This window comes from Panicum hallii, chromosome 1 (genome assembly GCF_002211085.1).
Source record: "Panicum hallii strain FIL2 chromosome 1, PHallii_v3.1, whole genome shotgun sequence".
NCBI classification, from domain to species: Eukaryota; Viridiplantae; Streptophyta; class Magnoliopsida; order Poales; family Poaceae; genus Panicum; species Panicum hallii.
In genome coordinates this window covers 53,701,662-53,722,086 of record NC_038042.1, presented here as the reverse complement: position 1 = coordinate 53,722,086, position 20,425 = coordinate 53,701,662, and the positions used below count along the sequence as shown (strand labels likewise).

General features: G+C 40.7%; 3 protein-coding genes across 6 annotated transcripts; 1 reads left to right on the top strand and 2 right to left on the bottom strand.

Annotated features, from left to right (window-relative positions):
* Positions 1–153: 153 nt before the first annotated feature.
* On the top strand, positions 154–3,501 carry LOC112878809. 3 transcript variants are annotated; one of them, XM_025943031.1, is made up of 10 exons: positions 154–314; positions 514–681; positions 823–1,112; positions 1,184–1,408; positions 1,491–1,634; positions 1,711–1,838; positions 1,929–2,026; positions 2,163–2,254; positions 2,649–2,785; positions 3,139–3,501. In XM_025943031.1, exons 2-10 carry the CDS (start codon positions 567–569, stop codon positions 3,203–3,205), a joined length of 1,296 nt encoding a protein of 431 aa, XP_025798816.1. In that variant the 5' UTR covers positions 154–314; positions 514–566; the 3' UTR covers positions 3,206–3,501. The 3 variants fall into 3 exon arrangements, with proteins under 3 accessions (XP_025798816.1, XP_025798815.1, XP_025798817.1); XM_025943030.1 differs by having other exon boundaries at positions 155–314; positions 498–681; XM_025943032.1 differs by having other exon boundaries at positions 158–314; positions 498–681; positions 1,929–2,017.
* A 317-nt stretch (positions 3,502–3,818) lies between these two features.
* Positions 3,819–10,330, bottom strand: LOC112878806 (heat shock 70 kDa protein 17). The gene is made up of 14 exons (XM_025943025.1): positions 9,413–10,330; positions 8,969–9,201; positions 8,021–8,180; positions 7,218–7,463; positions 6,972–7,108; positions 6,336–6,666; positions 6,098–6,259; positions 5,713–5,787; positions 5,531–5,631; positions 5,386–5,455; positions 4,759–4,815; positions 4,610–4,671; positions 4,463–4,535; positions 3,819–4,349 (listed from the first exon to the last, which is right to left on the bottom strand). The coding sequence occupies exons 1-14, from the start codon at positions 10,175–10,177 to the stop codon at positions 4,128–4,130; spliced, it is 2,694 nt and encodes an 897-aa protein (XP_025798810.1). The 5' UTR covers positions 10,178–10,330; the 3' UTR covers positions 3,819–4,127.
* A 1,015-nt stretch (positions 10,331–11,345) lies between these two features.
* Positions 11,346–20,327, bottom strand: LOC112895109 (ATP-dependent DNA helicase homolog RECG, chloroplastic). 2 transcript variants are annotated; one of them, XM_025962991.1, is made up of 17 exons: positions 19,971–20,327; positions 19,797–19,879; positions 19,561–19,678; positions 18,493–19,008; positions 18,293–18,405; positions 17,365–17,596; positions 16,893–17,056; positions 16,354–16,435; positions 15,305–15,394; positions 14,757–14,990; positions 14,005–14,076; positions 13,654–13,803; positions 13,428–13,571; positions 12,905–13,063; positions 12,502–12,585; positions 11,797–12,369; positions 11,346–11,682 (listed from the first exon to the last, which is right to left on the bottom strand). In XM_025962991.1, exons 1-17 carry the CDS (start codon positions 20,004–20,006, stop codon positions 11,590–11,592), a joined length of 2,943 nt encoding a protein of 980 aa, XP_025818776.1. In that variant the 5' UTR covers positions 20,007–20,327; the 3' UTR covers positions 11,346–11,589. The 2 variants fall into 2 exon arrangements, with proteins under 2 accessions (XP_025818776.1, XP_025818783.1); XM_025962998.1 differs by lacking the exons at positions 19,561–19,678; positions 19,797–19,879; positions 19,971–20,327 and having other exon boundaries at positions 18,493–18,639; positions 18,765–18,893.
* Positions 20,328–20,425: the final 98 nt, after the last annotated feature.

Genomic DNA, 20,425 nt, shown 5'->3' with positions numbered 1-20,425 from the left:
TGAACCTTGAGGAGCTTATCGCGAACTCGAGCTTAGCTCTAGGCTCGGCATGATCTCAGGCTCAGATCGACCTCGGCTTGGAATGCTATCAAACTCCAGCTTGAGGTGGCAGGCTCGCTGGAGCTTGGCTCATTGACAGCCCTCCCCCTCACGGCTCAAAGCGGGAGCTCTCTCTGTTTCTTCCCCCTTTCGGCCTTTCCCTTCTCTCTGTCTCTCTCCTCTGTCTTCCTTCCCTGGCGGCGACGACTGGGCGAGCGGCGGCGCCATTCGTCACGTCTTCGCCCAGCCCTTTGCCGGCGACGAGCATCCACCAGGTATGCCCGCCCCTTCTCTTTCCTTCTGCTGTGCGAGACGGAGCACTCAAAACCCTAACAAAACTATTTGTATTCGGATATGATCCAGTTGCAATGTATTACCTACTAACTTCGATTTCATTTGCAAAAATTATCGGGTGTACATGTGTCACCCATGTCCTATGCTGGGTCCGCCTCTGACAGGATGTTCTTGCACCAGCAAGAGCCTGATTAGCATGCCCAGCTTCAAAACAAGGCCAACAGACTAGCACAATGGAGGATAAGGATAAATCAGACGGGTGGGATGAGGATTTGGAAGAAGCTGATGAGTTGGTGTGTGTGCACAAAGCTGTTAGCACCTCTTTCCTTGCTTCTGGAATAAGCAGAAGTATGTTCTCTCTTTTCTGGCTAAAATTTACTGCACTTCCTGTTATACAGATAGTCTTGGCTCTGATATTTCTTTGAGCAAAAGTGGACTTTGTTATGCTAAACTGTCCCTGGTGGGTCCTCTGTCTGTCTACTGATGCAGGGAGCAAAAGTGAAAAGAAGCCCAGATTCTCAATACTTGGACATGGTTTTGTTCCATATGATGTAAAGACAGAAATCTTGCATATTGCGGGGCAAGAAGGTTCATCTGGAGCTCCATCAACTAAAGTTTCACAAACTATGGTGGCTGAACAGTTGGAAAATATCGATGAAGAATCTGAAGATTTGGCACCGGAGTTTCCCCTTCGAACCAAGAATACAAATACTTCAGTTTCAGAGCTACTGGAAGATTTACAGGGTAGAAGTGGCTCTTCTGTGAGGAAACCATCTGCGGTGTGTGTCTTCTCGTGTTGTTATTTCACTGTTTGGAGTGCAGCAATTTTCTTCTGAGTATTTCAGTGCAGTTGCACCAACACATGCTGAATATCAGGGAGCAAGAAGTTTCGTCTAGGGTGCCACCAGATAAAGTTTCACAAGCTTTGAAGGCTGAACTTTTTGGAAATATCAAGGAAGGATCTGAAGATCTGCCATCAGAGGTTACCTGTCCGGCGAAGAAAGCAAATCTTTCAGTTGCTGAACTTCTAGAAGATCTACAGGGTAGAAGTAGCTCTTCTGTTGGGACAGTATTGGTATGTTTCTTATGGTATTGTTTCATTATTGGGGTTCCTAGATAGCAATTAACTTTCCTCTGAATATTCTAAATGTATGCAGTTGCACCAACACACGAGATCTAAAGATTGGAAGCCAAAACCCCCCAGTTCCGAGAAGAAAACACTAGCTATTTTAGGAGAGAGGAGTATTGACAGTGAGGATCCCTTGGAGCATATAATTGATGGAACATCTAGTGAAGAGGAAGTATGTTAACACAACCAGTTATTTAGCCATTGCTCTTTTGGACTATTCAACATCTTTTCCTTTTATCCTGGAATAGGATGTTACGGATAACCACTTGACTTTGGTGAACAAAGATGTGAAGCAGCATACTATGGCTGACCTCTTCCAAGAAGTTTTCAATCCAACAAACATGGAGGTTGCCATGCTTCCACTGAGATCAACAGGGTATAATCCTGAATTGCTGCCAATTCTCTCTGAAATGGCCATCAAGATGTCTATGGAATTCAGCTTATTTTTTATTTTGCTCTGTGGCAGAGCTGGTTATCATGGAAGGATGCAACAGATTATGCAGATGGAAAAAGACAGGCATGCAGAGTTCTTGAGACAGTTTAATATAGAGCAAGGTTGTTTAGGTGGTGCTAAGTTAGTTCTTATGAAACATATAAGATTTTACTAGTAATAGCAGTTAGTACCACTTGTATGCTTTGGAATAGGCTTCATCTGTTTGTATACATATATTTCAGAGGTACTGACAGTTCACTTTTGCAGGTGACTCAAAAGGAATTACTGTTCAGGTTATGTCAAGGTCGTTGGAAGGGAAGCTAACAGTCTGCTGCTGCTTGTTCCAGGAAAAGAGCAATGTATGTCCTCCATCTTTCAAAGGCTCTTATCTGCTCTATTTTATTTGGTCTTGTGGCAGAAGTCCTTTTAAATTAGCCATATTTTGCTTATCATGCTGCCAAGATGAAGTAACTTTTTCCAAAAGTGGATAGCATTTTCCAGATGATTCTGTGTCAGTTGCTTATTGGGGTCATTTGCTTTATGCAAAAATGTCTGTTGGATGACTTTCCTCATGGTGATAAACCATTCTTTCTAAATTGACCAACTATGAGGAGCTACCAAATTAAAGTTGAAAAAAACTATGTTGCATCTAGATAATTTTCCTTTTCTTTTCTCCTTTTGTCATCAAACCGAATGAATCTCTCCTAGAATTTCGCGGCATTGACTTTTTCATGGTACTTGTGTTTCATGCAGTCTACCATTAGAAGTGATGCCTCAACAGACCATGCTATGAATGAGAGCAGAACTAAGAGGACCATCATATTCAGTCCAAAGATATGTGACAATGTGGATCTTCTGGTAGGAAACATAATTCGCATCTTCCCACCATGGTATGCTTCTAATTCGTTTATGTGTTCTGTTTGTTTGCTTGTTGCGGCTAATGCTAGAATCTAGATTGTATTTTTGTCAGTAGCATTAAGTTTTCCTTTTCTGACAAAACTAAACTTCATGAATCAAAGTGGCAAGGATGAAAATTAACTGTGTTTGGACAAACTATCAAGCTCCACCAGGCAGTAAGACTACCTATAGTCATTTAGGAATGCAAAACTGTTGATCATTGGTTCGTGCTACACCATAATCTGCCTTCTTCTTCTTCCTCCTCCTTTTTTTTTGCATGACTTGGATCCAAGTAACATCAAAGTTCAGAGTTGAGAAGTGAACAATAATCGTTTTACCTTGACAGGAAGGAAGTGAAATTACAAGATGAAGACGTGATGCTATGCACCTACTTCTCGCATCATGGGGCATGATTGTGGAGGCTCTACTGTTCTGCAAGCTAAATAACTGTCTCTGAAGTCATGGCAGTCACCAAACAAACTGCATGGCCTGCCGATTGCTAGGAACCCTTCCTTAGGTGTTGGTGTACTAGGAGATTCGTCCGATCGTATAGTATACAATCCGTAGTTGTTGTCTTGAACATAGACGCTGTTGCTGTTCTCACTGTGCCAGAGCCTGTGTCTGGATGTTTTTCCTTCATCCTGCTGAATGCTGATACAGTAATAACTAATGAACCCAGACCCCTGGCAGGTCGAAATAGTTCGGAGAATCGGAACTGCCCTGCAGACAGCACAGCAGACGCTGGTCGGGATCGGGTGGCAGTGATGCCCTGCCCTCTGAGAGTCCCCACTTGTATCTGTTAGCGTGCCGTGTCTTCGCAATTCCGAGGCGAAGCTAGCATAGCGTGCATCCGACACTGGATCTAGATCTGTCCTCACGAAACATTCCGGAAGCCTCGGATGACCAGACCAACAGTCACTCCTGTGAATGTGAAGTTCCATGCTTCCAACGATGATCCTGAAGTTCCATGAAAGTCAATTCTAGCGAGAGACAAGCGAATTATTGAGTACGCGTTCGTGGCAAGGATTGACGTAAAATTTGTATAGCATTCATCATATAAAAAAATCAGATTAGTTCAGTACAGAAATGCAATTTCTTGATCCTGAACTACACCTTTGAGGCGCTAACGTACATCACCATAGAGCTGCTATACAGCGATCAGAAACTATAGATCAACATCTAGTGTTCATTAAAATCCTACATAGCCTTGTCTCTTGGTCACCAAAGGAAACTTGGGAAAAATTTAAGCAACCAAAATTTATCCTCAGACTGCCTTCTTGGAGTATATGCATATTTCCAACCTGTTCTACGGCTCTCCATGGTTGATTCAGGTACTCACAACTCATCGTGAGATTGTGGTTCTGAATCACTAGTCACGGGTGATGCTGACTGATCGCCTTCTGTGGCTTTAGATTCTTGAGATGTTCCGGTGGATTCAGTCTCACTGGATGCAGATTCTGAAGAGGCAGTTTTCTCCTTATTAGCAGGCTCTTCCTCTTTTGCAGGTTTCTTTTCAATCTTGGGTTTTGGTTTAGGAATCCTATTAATACTCGCAACCTGTATAACGAAAGGTTATCCGTTATATTGACTACCTGGAGAAGCAGTTGCTGACAGGCGTGCATAACTGCATATGGGCATATGGCTATATGATGCTGTACAAAAACACTAACCTTATCTTGTAGGTCCAGAATTTTGTCAACGACTTCTTCAGATGTGAAAGCAGGTTGACTGTGAGCTGGGGTACTGTAATGCCCAACTGGAGTTAGCCACTTAAAAGACTATGAACTCAAGAAAGAAGCGGGCACAAACGAGCATACCTTTTCTGCAGGGTTTCCTTCTCCTCCAACCAACTTTTTACTTTCTCCGCTTCACTTACAACCTAGAATCAGATAAGCAACGACCAGAAAAATGAGCATTACACAAAATCAATCAAAATCAGTCAACTTCATTAGGCTCACAGGTTTACCTCATCTACTCTCTTTTTTGGAAGCCATGGTTTGTTTGTCTCCCAGTTCTTGACAATCTGCAAGAATTGAGAAGAGTAACACATCAACTATGCACTTGAGCAGTCTAAAAATGTTAAACTGAAAAGTTCTACAACATTCATAAAACGGATGAAAAACAAAGGTTTGGTTCTTTGCTAGAATTCGTATATTAAATCTTTAACCTTTCTTATGCTGCAATGTATCTGAGTTAATTTTGCAATATAAAACAAGCATGTAGCAGCTGGAGAAGCATGATCTGCATATTACTTAAGAACTATTATAACTTGAGAGAATCAAACAAGACTGCAGCATAAGAAAGACAGCTAGGGAACATTCAAGAAAAGGAAATTTATTTAATTTCTTGCAGTATCGAATTGTTCGATCATGGCAGTGTTTAGTTGCACCATATTTCTCAAAGTTCCATATTGAACAACAATCTCCGAAAAACATTAGTAAACATGCTCGAACTATACAAACTCAACAGAGCTAATATTATATAATGAACAGAATGAACTGCCTTGTTTCTTGAAAAGGAACTCTTCATGCATGCTGTAAATAGCATAAACAGTTGTAGTTAAAAAATCATTTTTGGTTCTCTATTTCGGTACCTTTTGCAGCTCAGAAAGATACACTCGGGCATTTTCGCAGGCTGCTGGTCGGGCTTTCAATTCACTCAATCTGGAGAATGACAAAATGAACAATCTTAGTCATTCATCCATATGCATGAACTAAAGAGGGTAAATAAATAATTACCTGAAAAGAATCGGATCACCAATGGCCTTAAGTTGATCAAGGCGTTCTTTGAATTCATTTGCTTGAGCATCTTCGCCGTCCATATATAACCAATCCTGCACCTGCAATTGTCATAAAAGAACTTCAGGATAAGATTTGTACTAAAAAAACTGAAAATAAAAGCAAAACGAAAAAAAGGTAACCTCATTAAGTTTCTCCGCAAAGGATTCCCTCTCTTGTTCAGTAGAGACAGTCAAAATATCTGTGCTTTCTTCCAGCTGTCATATATCATCAAATGGTAAACAGGCAGCCAATATACAAATAAGATGTGAAACAAAGAGTAATCATGACACGTCCAACTTTGTTGTATTTGCCTAGTCTGTACAGATTAAATCAAGACTATCAGGGTAGCTTTGGGGTTCAGTTAATTCACATCCTCACAAAATTTTATATATTATACATATTATACAAAGAAATAGAGGGATCGCCAAACTATGGGGAACAATTGCCAAAATTAATGAGGCAAATGAACCTTCTTTATGAAATTTCAGCAAAGTTAAAGAAAGAAATGATAAAAAGAAAAGGTACCTTTTCCTTCATAGAGTATATGTATGATTCTAGGTTATTTTTTAGTTCAGCAGTCTTTCTCCGTTCAGCATCCTTCTTATCAAGTGCCTCCAATCTATTTTTTGCTTCAGAATACAACTCCTTTGACAGAATTGTTCCAGCACCAGTTGTTTTGTCCACAACCTATACATAATTGACATACAAATTAAACAATGCTGTGACAACATTAGCATCAAACTATGGAGCAACTATAGCTTACCTTCAGTGGGACCCTAAATGTTCTTTTCTTGAGCACCTTCTCTGTAATAGTTTCTTGAGCATTACTCTCATCAATGGGAGCGCTGGAATTAGCATCACTATCAGAATTCAGATTATCCTTACTATCTGGTGTACTAGTAGCTGCCCCTGCTTCAGAAGTTGAATTCTGATTGGTGTTGTTACTCTCTAGTGTCAAAATCTTCTTTGGAACCTCCACCCATTCAGTTATCTCAATCACTGCTTCTGCTCTATCAAGAGAAACAATTCCGCTTCTACTCAAAGAAAAATGTATATTTGCTTTTATGGGTGCCGATAAATTGCGGCTTGAATACCTGATTGAAAAAGGAAAGTGACTAAGTTCATGCAATGAAGTTACATATAGTATTACTGCTTGAACAACTGATTGAAAAAAGGATTATGATTAAGTTTATGCCATTAAGTTATATATAGTGGGTACAAATGACATGATAGAAATGACACTACCTTAATAAATATCATTAATTTATTATAAGTTTCGATGATATTATCAATATGGCAATAACACATATGGCTCCCACTGAAGGACGAATTTGGATGAGGTTGTTAAGTTGTTTATGAGCAAGACATCGAGGATAAATGAAGTAGTTGGCATGCTTACTTTTCGGTGGCATCTGTCAGGCCTGATACTGAATACTCTGCAAACTTATGTGATGGAATGCCTGGAGGTAGTTCGTAAGCTTTGTCATAGTTGAGAGAGACATCAAAGTCCTTGGTATGTCTGATGGATCTAAACATCTGTAGACAACAAAGGAGTATCAAGCTACCTTAGATATAGATCTTTCCAAATACAGGATGAAACAGTTCATCCAGAATTTGAAGAAAAGAGAATGACTAATTTACTAACCTTTATTGGCATTTTCTTCATCCTTGGCACCAGAATTTGATCAATGCTTTCATCCTTGACATAATCGGGGCCATCTATTTCAAGCATGAAAGCATACGTAGAGCCATCAATCATACCCAATTTACGGTTTAACTTAATCCCGTCACTCAGGTTAGCAGCATGCAGTGAGGCGCCCAGAACGATTGCTTCGTCAGCATCAAGATGCTTATCCAGTTCACGCCGACCCAGAAACTCTTGCAGCTTGGCCTGTAGTAGGAGAATAATATTGTTGTTATGAGACAAAATGTAAAGTCATATGGAATGATGGAAGATATAATTATTGCATAAATAGAATTATATGGAAAACATAATGAAGTCCTACATGTGTGACAACAATGGTTTACAACCCCTTTGAGGTCACAACAAATAGGAGACATACAAAACAATTAACAATTATATGATGAAAATTCTTATTTAAAAAAGAAGGTAAAATTAAAAAAGCAGGCAAATATTCATGTCTGCATGCATGTAACCGTGTTACTAGATTAATTTCTAGGGAGAAGAGGATTTGTGAAAATGATCAAGAGTGCAGCTATGCCGAATCCCAATACAGCCCCTTGCATTAAGGGAAAGTTTGTCGGTGGACGGTTGCACTGCAAGAATCTAGTTTGCTACGGGAATACTTACTGACATTAAGAATATGCTTCTAACTAACTCCAATATCCAAACATCAAAAAGAATAGGCTCTTTAATTTTTTTAAAAGCCTCCGCAATGCAGAACAGAGCTCAAGTAGAAGTCTAAAATGATAGACAAATTTATTAACCTGCAATTTCGGAACCCGGGTAGCACCTCCTATGAGTTCTACAGCATAGATATCATCAATCTTCATGTCAGAATGTGCGAGCACTTCTTTAACTGGAGTTAGAGCTTGTTCCCATAAATCTTCACAAAGCTCTTCAAATTTCTCACGTGTTATGGTGCTCCTGTAACAAACAAACTTGCATTAGGTCAGTAGACAACGAAGTGAAAAATGCTCCGATTGTTATTTAAGACCACATGATAACAATTCACTAAGGACTAAACTGAGGAAAGCTGAAAGCATGAGCTGTGAAAAATCTCAACTATTGTATAACAAAATATAAGCAGTAAACTGAAGAAAGTGGGTTCCACAGTATAAAGTTTAAGTCTCCCTATAAAAAACAAGTTCAACAGCGGACATGACACTTTTAGTGGAGTAGGAACTACCGGCCCAAATGGTGCAAACCCATAAACAGCACTTGTTTGCAACTCAAACAATTTTTATTTAAATGAAATTGTATTATTGTGCTTCAAAAGGAAAGAAAAATAATCAAATTCAATCTGACACGTGTCAAGACACTTGACAAACAAAGAGACCCGGCGTTCACGCTAATCCAAACAAAGGCTTGCCCCAGGCCACATTGTGCAGAAGTTTTAGTTAAAAGAAACATGACTTCATACTTTTTGGACTAATACTAATAGTAGCCTGAAAAATAAGGTTGGACAATGAATTATTTTTCAATATTTGGAACTGAGCCTAGCTCAGTTGGTTCAAGGTGTTGGTGCACAGCTACACCACCCAAGTTCAAGTCAACTATAATTTAGGTTCCTACTTCCTATTTCTTCTTATTTACAGTGCACCTAGTTTCTCCTAGTTGGTCAAGCTTTTTTTAATCTGTTTTACATATTGCGTCCATATGTCCTGACTAAAATGTTATGCATCCATAGTATATAAGAGAGAGCAGTGAAGAACCTGAAATCGACATCGTTATACAAAGATTCAACTGAAATCGGAGCAGCCGTGTTTGCACTCAGAATTTCTTTGGTGCGCTTAACTTGCTTCTTCATCTTAGCCATTGCCTTGGGGGACTGACGGATATCAACTCCATTACCAAGCTGCTTATTGAATTGATTGGTAAAATAGTTGACCAGGCGCATTTCCATTTCGACACCTCCAAGTTTGGAATTCCATCTAACATCCTTAACCTGCAGATAATTAGAGTCAGCCAGCGATATATTTTTAAGTCATCATCTCATCATAGCAGCGCAGCTAAAAAGATCGTATTTTCTTCAGATCTACTGTATCATTCTAACCATGAGAAATCACAAGTACCAGACAGTCCACGAAGGAATGCCAGCTGACATCTAAGAGAAGTGCAATTGAACAGCTCTTGGAGATGCTCGAAGAGGAGTTTACCTGGAACTGGTTAACAGACACTGTCTTCCCGTACTCCTTGGCGTTGTAGGCCGAGTAGTACACCAGCGCGGCGTAGGTGCTACCGGCGCCCATATCGTAAAAGATGACATGCCGCGACGCGTTGGAGAAGTCCTTATCAATCCCGTACTGAAGCGCTGCCCCAGCGTGCTCGTTGATAAGAGCGAGCACATTGATTCCAGCCAGCTGTGCGGCCTGCGTCAGCGCCCGGCGCTCGGCCTGCCCGAAGTAGGGTGGCACGGCGACCACCGCGTCCCGCACGGGCGCCCCGACCTGCGCATCGGCGAGCCCCGCGGCGTAGTGGAGCACCATCGCGACGATCTCCTCAACGGAGTACACCTGCCCATCGTCGCCGCGGACCGCGGCGGCGCCGCGCGCGTCGGGGACGAGGTCGTATGGGAGGAAGTGCGACTCCGCGAAGGACTGCACGTAGGGGAAGGGCTTGGCGAGGAGGTCCCGCGCGCGGGCGAACACCTTGGACGGGTGCCGCGCCGTGATTCCGGCCGCCTCCTCGCCCGCGAGGCGGTTGCCGTCGGCGAGCGCGGCGAGGGCCGGGGACTTGCGCTTGGACATCTCGTTGATGGCGACGGCGATCGGCACGCGGCCCGGGGCGAGGTGCACGGCAGCGACCTTGAGCCACTCGGAGCCCAGGTCGATGCTCGCCACCGCCGCGGTCGCCAGCGGTACGGCGACGGCCGCAGCGACGAGGACGGCGAGGAGGATCCCCCAGGTGCGGGGCTGCGCCATGGCGTGTGGCTACCGCTACCGGCTACTGCTCAGTGCAATGGCATGTGGGAGGGGTTAGGGTTCGGAGATCTGGAGTGCGGAGTGGCTGGAGAAGCACGCGGGGGAGGGGGAGCGGAGGAGGGAGAACGATCTCGAGGACGAGAGAGAGGTGGAAAGGGCGTGTTATATTTTTCCGATTCCAAAATTTTCGACTTCTTTGTTCTTTCTTGCAAATAGAGATTTTGTCTATGGGCCGCTGTATGTTTTCAGATTTCTGCAATATAATCTCTGCCGCTTCACAAGGATAGTGCTGCCAAGGCTTCTTGAGCAAATAAGTAAGTTAGCAAGGGTGCATGTGTAAAGTTTCCAGAAATAGAACGCAGCAGGACCGGCGCGAATTGAGTCATCGACCCAATAAAAAGAGGCCACGTGGAAAAGTCTCCACGTGGCATGCCATGGTGAGCACGGTGCGTTGGACGCGCGAGAGGTGGTTCTCAGAGGCGCCAAGCTACTCAGTACGGTTCCTCGAAGTCACTGACAAGCGGACCATGGCTTTACTGCGGCCTGCAAGTGGAAGACTAGGGAAGACTCAAGAGTGCTCACCTCACTACGAGGCGTCGGGGATCGTCAACGGTCAAACCTTCGCAGCAAATCATGCTGCATTCCATGCACTATTGCACTGTGTTTTCTTCCTCTTGTTATTTTGAACGGAAGTACACTAAATTTCAATCAAACTATCTAAAGATCCTTTCTCTTTCAGTCCATTGGTCAGGTCGACTTAAGAGTGACATGTAATAGAAGTCCTTAAACTTTATCCTGCTAAGGAAGTACTATTAAAGTGCACATGTAGTTCCATAAACTTGTTAAACGTGTCACTTGTGGTTAAAATCACCATAATCAACAAGTAACTACATGTATAAAACTTTACTTTCACATAGAGCCGGAAATGTCCCATGCTCTACTCCTTTCCTCCTAACTTGAACTGGCTTCAAGATAGGGCCGTTCACATGAAAGAAAAAAAATACTAAATTATATTTATTCCTCTAGTGCATACCAGGTGTTTTTGCATGCTTAACCTTAGATTAAATTTGTGTTGATAATGGTGATTTGGTCCTCGAGTGACATACTTAACCTTAGAGGCCTACATGTGCATTTTAAGAGTTGGACCCACATAACACCGCTGAACAACTTCAAGGACTAACTGGAACTGGAATTTGCACATTTCGGCCTTAGGGAAGCAGTAGGGGCAATTTTCCAAAGAGAAAAACATTGATTTTGCCATTAGCAATAGCCAACCATACACAGTGCACGCCTTTGCTCACCAGATGGCATGCCAGCTTTGCCAACAATGCGAGCAGTACTATATCTACATGCAAACTAAGGCTGCACTAGAGTATGTCTCCTCTTTAAATCACCTCTCACGGTTGCACAGGTCAATCTCCAAGAATGCACAATGGCTGCCTCATGCTGAGCTCCACCTTCAGACGTGGATACAGTGCTAGATCGTTGCTTGCAGCCAACACTTTCTGCAATGTAGCCCCAAAGAAATATGTTAACAGTACAGCTATTCAGTATGAGCAGGAATACGTTTACAGAATAATTCTTTTTAGAAAGTTCACGCCTTCACGGGAAGAACTTACCAATGCAGCATGATGTGCCTCTTGAAGAATACCACCATCGATCTCCAATCTAGCAATTGGAAACTCTGGAAGATGGCCAGACTGTTTTTTGCCAAGTAGATTCCCAGGGCCACGCAACAGCAGGTCTGCGTTAGCTAGGTAAAACCCATCAGCTGACTTCTCGAGCACCTTGAGCCTTGGCAGCGTGCTTGGAGTGGAAGCCAGGAATATGCATCTGGATTTCCTTTCACCGCGTCCTACTCTCCCTCGCAGCTGGTGCAGCTGAGCAATTCCAAATCTCTCGGCATTCATGACAACCATCATGGAAGCATCAGGAACATCGACCCCAATCTCAATCACTTGTGTCGATAGGAGAATGCGTGTTTCTCCGCTCCTAAAACTGCTGAGAGCTTCATCCTTCTCATCGCTCCTCATGCGGCCATGCAACAGCCCACAGGGATAGCCTTCGAATTTTTCTTTTATGGAATCAAATTCAGCTGTTGCGGCACGAAGTTGTGGCAGATGCTCTGACTCATCTATGATAGGATACACAAGGTATACCTTGCCCCCATCTATCAGCTCATCCCTCATCATCTGCAGACCGTAAAATTGAAATGAAAAATATAAGAAAGACAGAGCTGACTGCATCTACATACAACTAAGACACAGAACAAACAAAAGATTTAGATCCAACAGAAGAAACAAAAGGCAAAATCATGTCATCACCTGGAAAACAGTTTTGAACCCTGCATCATTGCCTTCAAGAGCAAGGGTTTCTATAGGCTGCCTACCTGGAGGCAAGTCCATGATCTATAAGAAAAGCAGGTGTCAATTGCGAAAATCAGTAATACCTTCGAACATGAAATTTACTAGCTGCAGTAAACCAGCTTTTGCATATGAACTTCTAGGTCTGATTTTTTAAGTTTTGAAGTAGCAGGCCCCAGCGGTCTGGATGTGGACAGAGTTGGCAGCTAATTTTTTAATAATATATTTGTATTTGTCTCGAATTACCAGCTTTATGTTTATTCTAACATGGTACCCTATGTACTCCAGATAATAACATCCAATTTCCTATATGTTGGGCAAGAACAAGTTGCGTGGAAAACTTAACATATCTGCAGCAGCATACCTGAGTAAGAGACATATCACCATATAAAGCGAGTGCCAATGTTCTTGGAATTGGAGTAGCTGACATCGCAAGAACATGGGGAGCCATAAATGTTTCAGAATCAGAAGCCTCATCTGAACTTGCATTTTCATCACTCAACTTCGATGAAGAAGTATATAGCTGTAATAAGATGAAGCAATTTGGCTTAGTAAACAAAACTTAATGTTGTTCAACTATAAACGAAAACTGAAAGGCATAAATCAACCCTTAACTAATCAACGGTAAGATTTTGATTTTGACAAATGATGGTAACAATAAATGCACGTTCACAATACCCAAAGACCAGAACATGTATCCATCAAGGCATCAAATAAGGTATAAAAGTACACATGAGAATCCTAGTAAGCCTACTTCTTAATCAAGAAACTTCTCCCTAAGTCCACCAAAGATTACAGTTTTCATGCCAGTACTTGAACAAAATAACATACAGAAAGGAAATGCATGGTTAACATTCAACGTGAAGAGCAAATTCTCAGCAATTTACCTTACTATTAAACCTGCCTCTCTGTACAACTCCAAAGCGCTGCTGTTCATCTATAACAGAGATACGTAAAGCTGAAAAATCAGTTTTATCAGCAATTAAGCTGTGTGTTCCAATGACCATGGCTATATCTCCAGTTTTGAGACCCTGTGATATATAAAATATATATAAAAATATATTTTAATATGCATATGGAACTTGAGTGAAAGGAATAGGGAGAGCAGCATGCATTTCGTATTATCCTTGACTCCCTTGTGGAAGTTGAGCCAGTAAGCAAGGCAATGTTTGGTTTGTCATCTCCATCAAACTTATTCAGCAATGAAGTCAAGTGCTCATAGTGCTGGACAGCAAGTACCTCCGTTGGAACCATGAAAGCAGCCTAGAAAGAATTGTAAAAGGTTTAATATATTGAACCATATCTCATGATGAAGAAAGTGCCACAGGGAAAATTCAAGACGGTTTTCCCATATGTTCTGTTTGTGTCAACAATTTAATATAACTCAGCAAGCAGGATGTCATTGATAATTCTTTGATATAGAGTAAACAAGGAAAGAATATTAATGTGGAGTAGTATCAATACCTGAAATCCTGAACTAACAACCTCCATACACGCCAGGAAAGCAACAATAGTCTTTCCACAGCCAACATCCCCCTGTTACCAACAAACAGAAACACTTGTAAGTTTTAGCAATATTCATATAAGCCACAATGAATGAGTAACACATTTGCAGCTGATGTGTGCAAAATTCCAACAGATCCCTCGGCTAGAAAACTACAGTAGGTTTCTTGAGTAACAATCAAAACAGATGCAGACATTTGGTAATGCTTCCCCAATCTTTATTAAGGGAAAAAAAAACATGACGCCACCCCACAAAAGCTATGTGCTCATTGTGACCAATGAACAAAGGAACGGCATTATGTAAATGTAGGGCACAAAATGAGGTAGCGGCAACTTAGCTAGGAAAGTGCAGCTAAGTCTCTCATTGAATTATTATAATATCAACTAAAAGGGAACAACTTTAACTCCTAGAACACCAAATAAAAAAGGGAGGGTATATCAGATATAGAATTTTCAAAAGAAAGATATAGTATTATCATACTTACTGTTTTGGGAATCATAAGATAAGATGGTATGCATATTTGGAAAGCATTTCAAATATTTCTATCAAACAACTCCAAACAATTCTTTAAAACAAACAAGACTGAAATAAGAAATACAAGTGATATGATGGCCAAAATTAGAGTTGAGTAGAACATATACACTGATGAACAACTCTAGACAAGAGCGAAATGTTTAGTTAACAAACTAAGAAAGGTGCAAACGACACTTACCTGCAAGAGTCTGTTCATGGGAACTGGTCTCCTGAGATCCCATATAATCTCTTTAACAGCATTCAATTGACTAGGAGTAAGTGAATAAGGAAGAGCCTTCAACAATTTCTTTGTACGAGGAGACCAATCGTCTACACCAACAGTATTTAGCTCATGATTTTTACACTTATATAGCAATTCCTCCTTTTCAACCCGCGTACCAACTGCTTCAAGCATTTGAAATAGTCTTCCCAACTGAAACAATAGAAAACGTTCTTGTGAGTGGCACATGTTTATTTGCACAGTTAAAGAACAATTATGAGCTCAAAAATAGGCATTTGCTGAAGCTAACAATATAGAAAAAGGTATTGATATCCGTGATTAATTAAATCAACATAATCAACCAAACATGAACAAGCAAGTTGCAAAGAAAGTAGCAAACATAATATAGCTGAAATTTCTACAAATATACAATGAGCTCTTGCACAGATGCCATAGCAATTTGGATTCCAAATTTAATATATGATTCAAACTTTTTATAGCAAATGTGCTGAAAGCAACAATGATACCTGGAGGTAAAAGAAATCATCAAATATAAGCCTTCTTCGAGCAAAATCAGCTTCATTTCGATCCTTAGGTTTGTGAATTCCCATGTAAGCCTAAAATTAATAAAAAAATGACATTCAAGACGTTATTTAGCAAAATAGAAACATAACAAAGACATACAATACTCCCACTAGTCAGAAAAAATGTGATGCCTTTTTGGCAGACCTAAAAAGATGCCATTTACACAGTTCACAGAAAATAACTTTTGCCATCAATCTCTATTGCAATATACTCTGTCCATCCATCAACGATAGGTGAACTTGTATTTGACAAAGTCAAACTGTAAAAGTTGCATCAATGTAGTCGCATTCAAAAAAGATAAAAGATTATATTGATTTCATAGCAATTGACATTATATTACAGGAGAAATTTAAGGTCAAAATCTACTTCTGAAGACTTCTTCTAAAAAATATGCCTGACATTAAAGGCTGGGTGGAGTACAAATAAAATTTTTAAGACAAATATCCTCATCCTTTTCAAATATCCAATTGATAAATTCATGGAATACACAATTTGTCAAGATGGAAATTGTTTGACTGCATGAATTCTGACAACATTAGATTTTAACAGAAGCAACTATAATGGAACTCCAAACTGGTAAAATACAGCTGTATCTGTTATTGCTCAGAATCCAGCAGTTCATTCTTATACAGCATTTTATAACAGCAGCAAACCCCCTTTCTCGCAATCAAGTTGGAGTAGAATAGAGATGAAACCCAACACATAGTCAAAAAAGGTTTGTATCTAGTTGATGAACATTCTTTTACAACATTTTACCGAATGATAAAAAAACTAGGTTTAGAAAAGGACATGTCTTTTATTGTTTAAAATATAGTTGATGAAGGTGAAGAGAACAGCGTGCAGACTGCAGAGTGGTAACACATAGAAATCCAAATACAATGAGGAGCAAAGTTTCATATATAGGTTCATACTATAGTTCAACGAAAAAAGGTTCCTAATATAGTTGGTGCAAGTAGAACAATTATATGAAGTAATTCATGGTATTACTTACATCAAAGAGATTAGGCAAGTTGAATTCAACGAGAACATCAGGAGGCATAGGATCAACATCTGGGGTCAGCAACTTCAAGGCCCTGAGCACAATTGCAATTTATTAAATAGCTTGATGAAAAATATAATAGTGTGTATGTAAATACATTACAAAGAAGGTAAAAATGGTTAACCTCTTACAGTTACCAGCCATCTCATAAAATGCTGACAATGACATGGTGTAAACCTGAATATTTGAGGGGCATTTTGATATTTACTAGACTTGGGCTAAAGTTGAGGAGATAAAATGGATTTGTTCCTTTTAAATTTAATCGTGAAGCAATTTATTGAGGACACAACCAACATTACACCTCAGCATTTCCCTTTTTCCATTTCAGCCGATTTAAATTTTTGGCTTAGTCATATTTGCAGGTGCAGAACCAACAGTGTTCAGCTTAGTGATAATGAACATAATAGCGTCAAAATTATGGTCTACTTAAAGGAAAATCCCTTCAGGCCTTACATCCGAAACTAGAAGAAAAACACACAGCGTGCACTTACCTAGAGATAGAGAGACCAAGCAGATTTGGTTTTAATCCAGCTTTTGATGGGTATATAGGATGTGGTCTCCTGTCAAGCATACTGCTTTGTTCCCCCTCTCCTTCAAGCCCATCAATAGTGTACTCCTTCAACTCATAATGGCCATTAGCAAGCGCCTTTTTTACCTGCAGACAGAATCAGTAGGTTATTCACTTATTCATATACATATTCTGTTAAACCTAGTTCCTTATTCGGTTCAGAAACTAGTTCTTTATAAGAAACAATATTTGGCTATGCTTACAAGTGCACTTGGACAAAGAACAAATGAGTTTTTACAGTTACATATTACTTTGCATCATGGCATTACCGAACAATATGAAAAAGAAATAAAGACCAAAAAGACCATCTGCAGGCATGCTTCATGATTAGGGAGAACCAACAGAAAGTGGAAATAAGTAGCATGCAACAGATAACAATATTTCAATTCACCAACCTTACCACTGACATAAACAAGATCCCCTTCTTTGTGCTTTGCTGACATACAGTTAAGAAAATATTGAGAAGAGAAACGTGTGCCACTGAAAAATTTCTTGAGGTGCAAATGAATTGTCTTCTGCTCTGCATCAGAGTGACTACTCTTAACTGAAGAGCTTAATTCGGTCTCAACTATGGAACAACCAACAACCACCTCAAGAAAACCTAATGTGGACTTAACCTTGATTCCCCTGAGAACACAAAGCCACAGTATTTACAAGAAAGCATAGTAAAATATCAATAGTTATGTACTGCTTTGTCCAGAAAGTGATGGCCAAAATGGAGATCTTGTAACCTATATGATTAGCGTATAAAAGAAACTATCTTAAGATTGTCAACACAGGGAATATGGAATTTCAGAATATTCCATAATATGAAATGATAATTCATTTTTTTTGTAGCGTACTTAAACAATCAATTGGGCTCTTCCAGTGCTTTATACATTTTAGTTAGAAACCAGCAAAAGTTAAGAATCAATTCTTCTTTCAAAGAATAACTATTATCTTATTCTTATCTGCTAGATCCACAAACATGAATTTGCTTGCTGCACAAAGCATCCTTTATAATTTATTGTTTTAACCCCTTCCAAAAAAATTGTGCTGTGATAGACTGAACAGCACTAGCTGAGCAAGAACAACGCCGTGGGGTTGCTATATTTCATAAAAGCTTCTTCCTTTCTCCATCATAATTCTACTTCATAATATAAACTTGTTCCAGACTATTTGACAGACTTTGTAGAAAATATAGCAACTTTAGATCTTCATTTTAAGTTTCTGTATAGATCTGAAAGATATTATGGATTAAATTGCTCATTACTTGTCTTAACTTTATGCACCTCCTGCATGAATTATATGGCTCTAAACCTCATATGTGTGATAATTAATTACCTGGAAGATATAACAGTACCAAATAACATAATGTACTGCCCATCTTCTATGGGACCTTGAGGGTTCTGCAGATCTGCATAGGTCCGAGGAAAATGCTGCAATAATTTGCGGACCTATAAAGGAGACAATTGATGTCAAGAACTTTATGATTTTACCAAATCAAAAGGACAATACGAAAGTAGCGACTGGAGTGCTTATACCGTATGGAAACCACCATCCTCTAGTTGGCGATACTGCCTACTAGTTGTTCCAGGCAAGCACCTGATACTTTTATCCAGCATGCTATTGTCAGAGGTTGTAGCATCAGCCAATGACTCAGGACGAGCTTCCTTATCAACTGCTGGTTCCTGAGAAATATGATGTGCCATGAGAGAGGTCTCTTCAGTGATTGAAGCATCATCTGCAGTTGTGGGCGTTTGCCTCAATGGATGACATTCATTAGGAAATTCATAAGCTGTCTTCAAATTTCCACCTGAGCCTCGGATGAAGTTTGTGAGGTTTTCAGAAAGTACAGTTTCTTTGCACGTCATATTAGTAGAATCCTCATATAGATCAATAGGTGATGCATCCCCAATTTTTATGCAAGGAAACTTTGCAGAAATTTCTGGGAAATCGATTTCTTTGAAGACACTAATCAACTCAGTAGCAGATTCTCTACGGGCTCTTTGTTGCTCAACTAAATCTTGTGCATTACTGTAACCCATCAAAACAGACACCTGCATAGTACATATTTCAGAGTAAGCTTGATGTTTGCAGAAAGTAAAGACGAACAGTAATAGTTTGTTGAGTGCTTTTAATGCTTCACTCATGAAATGGGAGTTGGGAAAATCCTAAAGAAATAACAAGGTTTAGTAGCTGGAATTGACCCTTGGAGTGTGCTTTAAATTTTGCAACCCTTAGTGTGCAACATACCAGAACCTCTAGGGAAAAGCAGAAACAAACAGGAAAATGCACAATATGCAACATAATTAAGTAGGGTAATCCCTTGGACCTAAAACCAAACAACAACGGCTATAGAAAACATATAGACATGGCAAAGGAAGGAGTTTTTTCCCTTGTTCTTAGTTGTAGATCTGATATATGCAGCTAACATCTCCCAAGCATTTCAAGCTAAAGATATAAGGATCAAAACTTCAAAAGACAGCTAGTGTAGAAGACGGATGTGGGAACAGATGAGTAGACAAATCAAACATATGAACGATGCATTGCAAAATTCGAAGGTTAAAATAAACACAAGTGACAGCAAAAATTGCTAGTGAGCTACGTACTTTCTTAAGGAGCTTTGATCTCTCCGACGTGCCATCTACCTCCAACAGCTTCCGAACAGATGTGTGATTCTCACGCGAACACCACTGAAAGAGTCTAGAACCGAGAGCATTCCTAAATCTGCAGTCCAAGAGACTCAGTAGATATCCTCATCGCTAATTTCTACTCACAAGTCATGTTTCAGGCATAACTTTGCAGAAAAGTAGTGGGAAATCCTAAATGTTGAACAAAGCAATACCTCATTTTGGAACCGAACCTTTTGGAGCGCCCCCTCCGAAACTCCAAGGAGATGACCCTCGCTAGATTATTATCGCTGCCACACTGACGGGAAACGACCAATTTCAGGTACGGATAGGGTTTAGGGTTTATTAGAGTTCACATAACACTTATCAGGGGAGACAAAACAGAATACCTTAAGCCAGGACTGCAAGGAAGAGGAAGCGATCATGGAGTTGGACACGCAGGTGAGACCCTTCCCAATTCGCCGCGGCGACCAATCCGTCAAGCGCGCACACGAAGACCATTAAATTTCCAGAGCACGAAGGATGTGGAGAAGCACGAGCCAGCGCCCGCACGACTTCCGAGCCGTCCAGAGACAGCACGGGGTGGGTCTCCACGGCACGGGCAGCGGAGGAGACCAGCGGGGGAAAGGGAGAAGTCGCGAGCGGGGCGAGGAGCCGGCACCGTCGTCTGATTCGCCTTTGCGTAGGCGTGGAACCGACGAACACACTCTCGAGGGCAGCAATGGCGGCCGATTGCAGTGGAGAAGGGATGAAACGGGAACTGACCAGTGACCACCCATTCAGTTGTGGGCTAGATTGATTCGCGAAGCCCATGACAGTCCAACACGTTCCGGGCTGATCAAGC

Bases quoted from the DNA above. Each gene is read 5' to 3' on its own strand.
- LOC112878809 (XM_025943031.1), top strand. From the start codon at position 567: ATGGAGGATAAGGATAAATCAGACGGGTGGGATGAGGATTTGGAAGAA. The intron at 2,027-2,162 runs GTGGTGCTAAGT...TCACTTTTGCAG, and splicing joins TATAGAGCAAGGTTGTTTAG to GTGACTCAAAAGGAATTACT. The intron at 2,786-3,138 runs GTATGCTTCTAA...TTACCTTGACAG, and splicing joins ATTCGCATCTTCCCACCATG to GAAGGAAGTGAAATTACAAG.
- LOC112878806 (XM_025943025.1), bottom strand. From the start codon at position 10,177: ATGGCGCAGCCCCGCACCTGGGGGATCCTCCTCGCCGTCCTCGTCGCT. The intron at 9,202-9,412 runs GTAAACTCCTCT...AATTATCTGCAG, and splicing joins TGTCTGTTAACCAGTTCCAG to GTTAAGGATGTTAGATGGAA. The intron at 5,456-5,530 runs GTAATTATTTAT...GTCATTCTCCAG, and splicing joins GGTGATCCGATTCTTTTCAG to ATTGAGTGAATTGAAAGCCC.
- LOC112895109 (XM_025962991.1), bottom strand. From the start codon at position 20,006: ATGATCGCTTCCTCTTCCTTGCAGTCCTGGCTTAAG. The intron at 14,991-15,304 runs GTATCATTGTTG...CTATTGTTTCAG, and splicing joins ATGATTTCTTTTACCTCCAG to TTGGGAAGACTATTTCAAAT. The intron at 12,586-12,904 runs GTATGCTGCTGC...CTTTTCTTATAG, and splicing joins GTGATATGTCTCTTACTCAG to ATCATGGACTTGCCTCCAGG.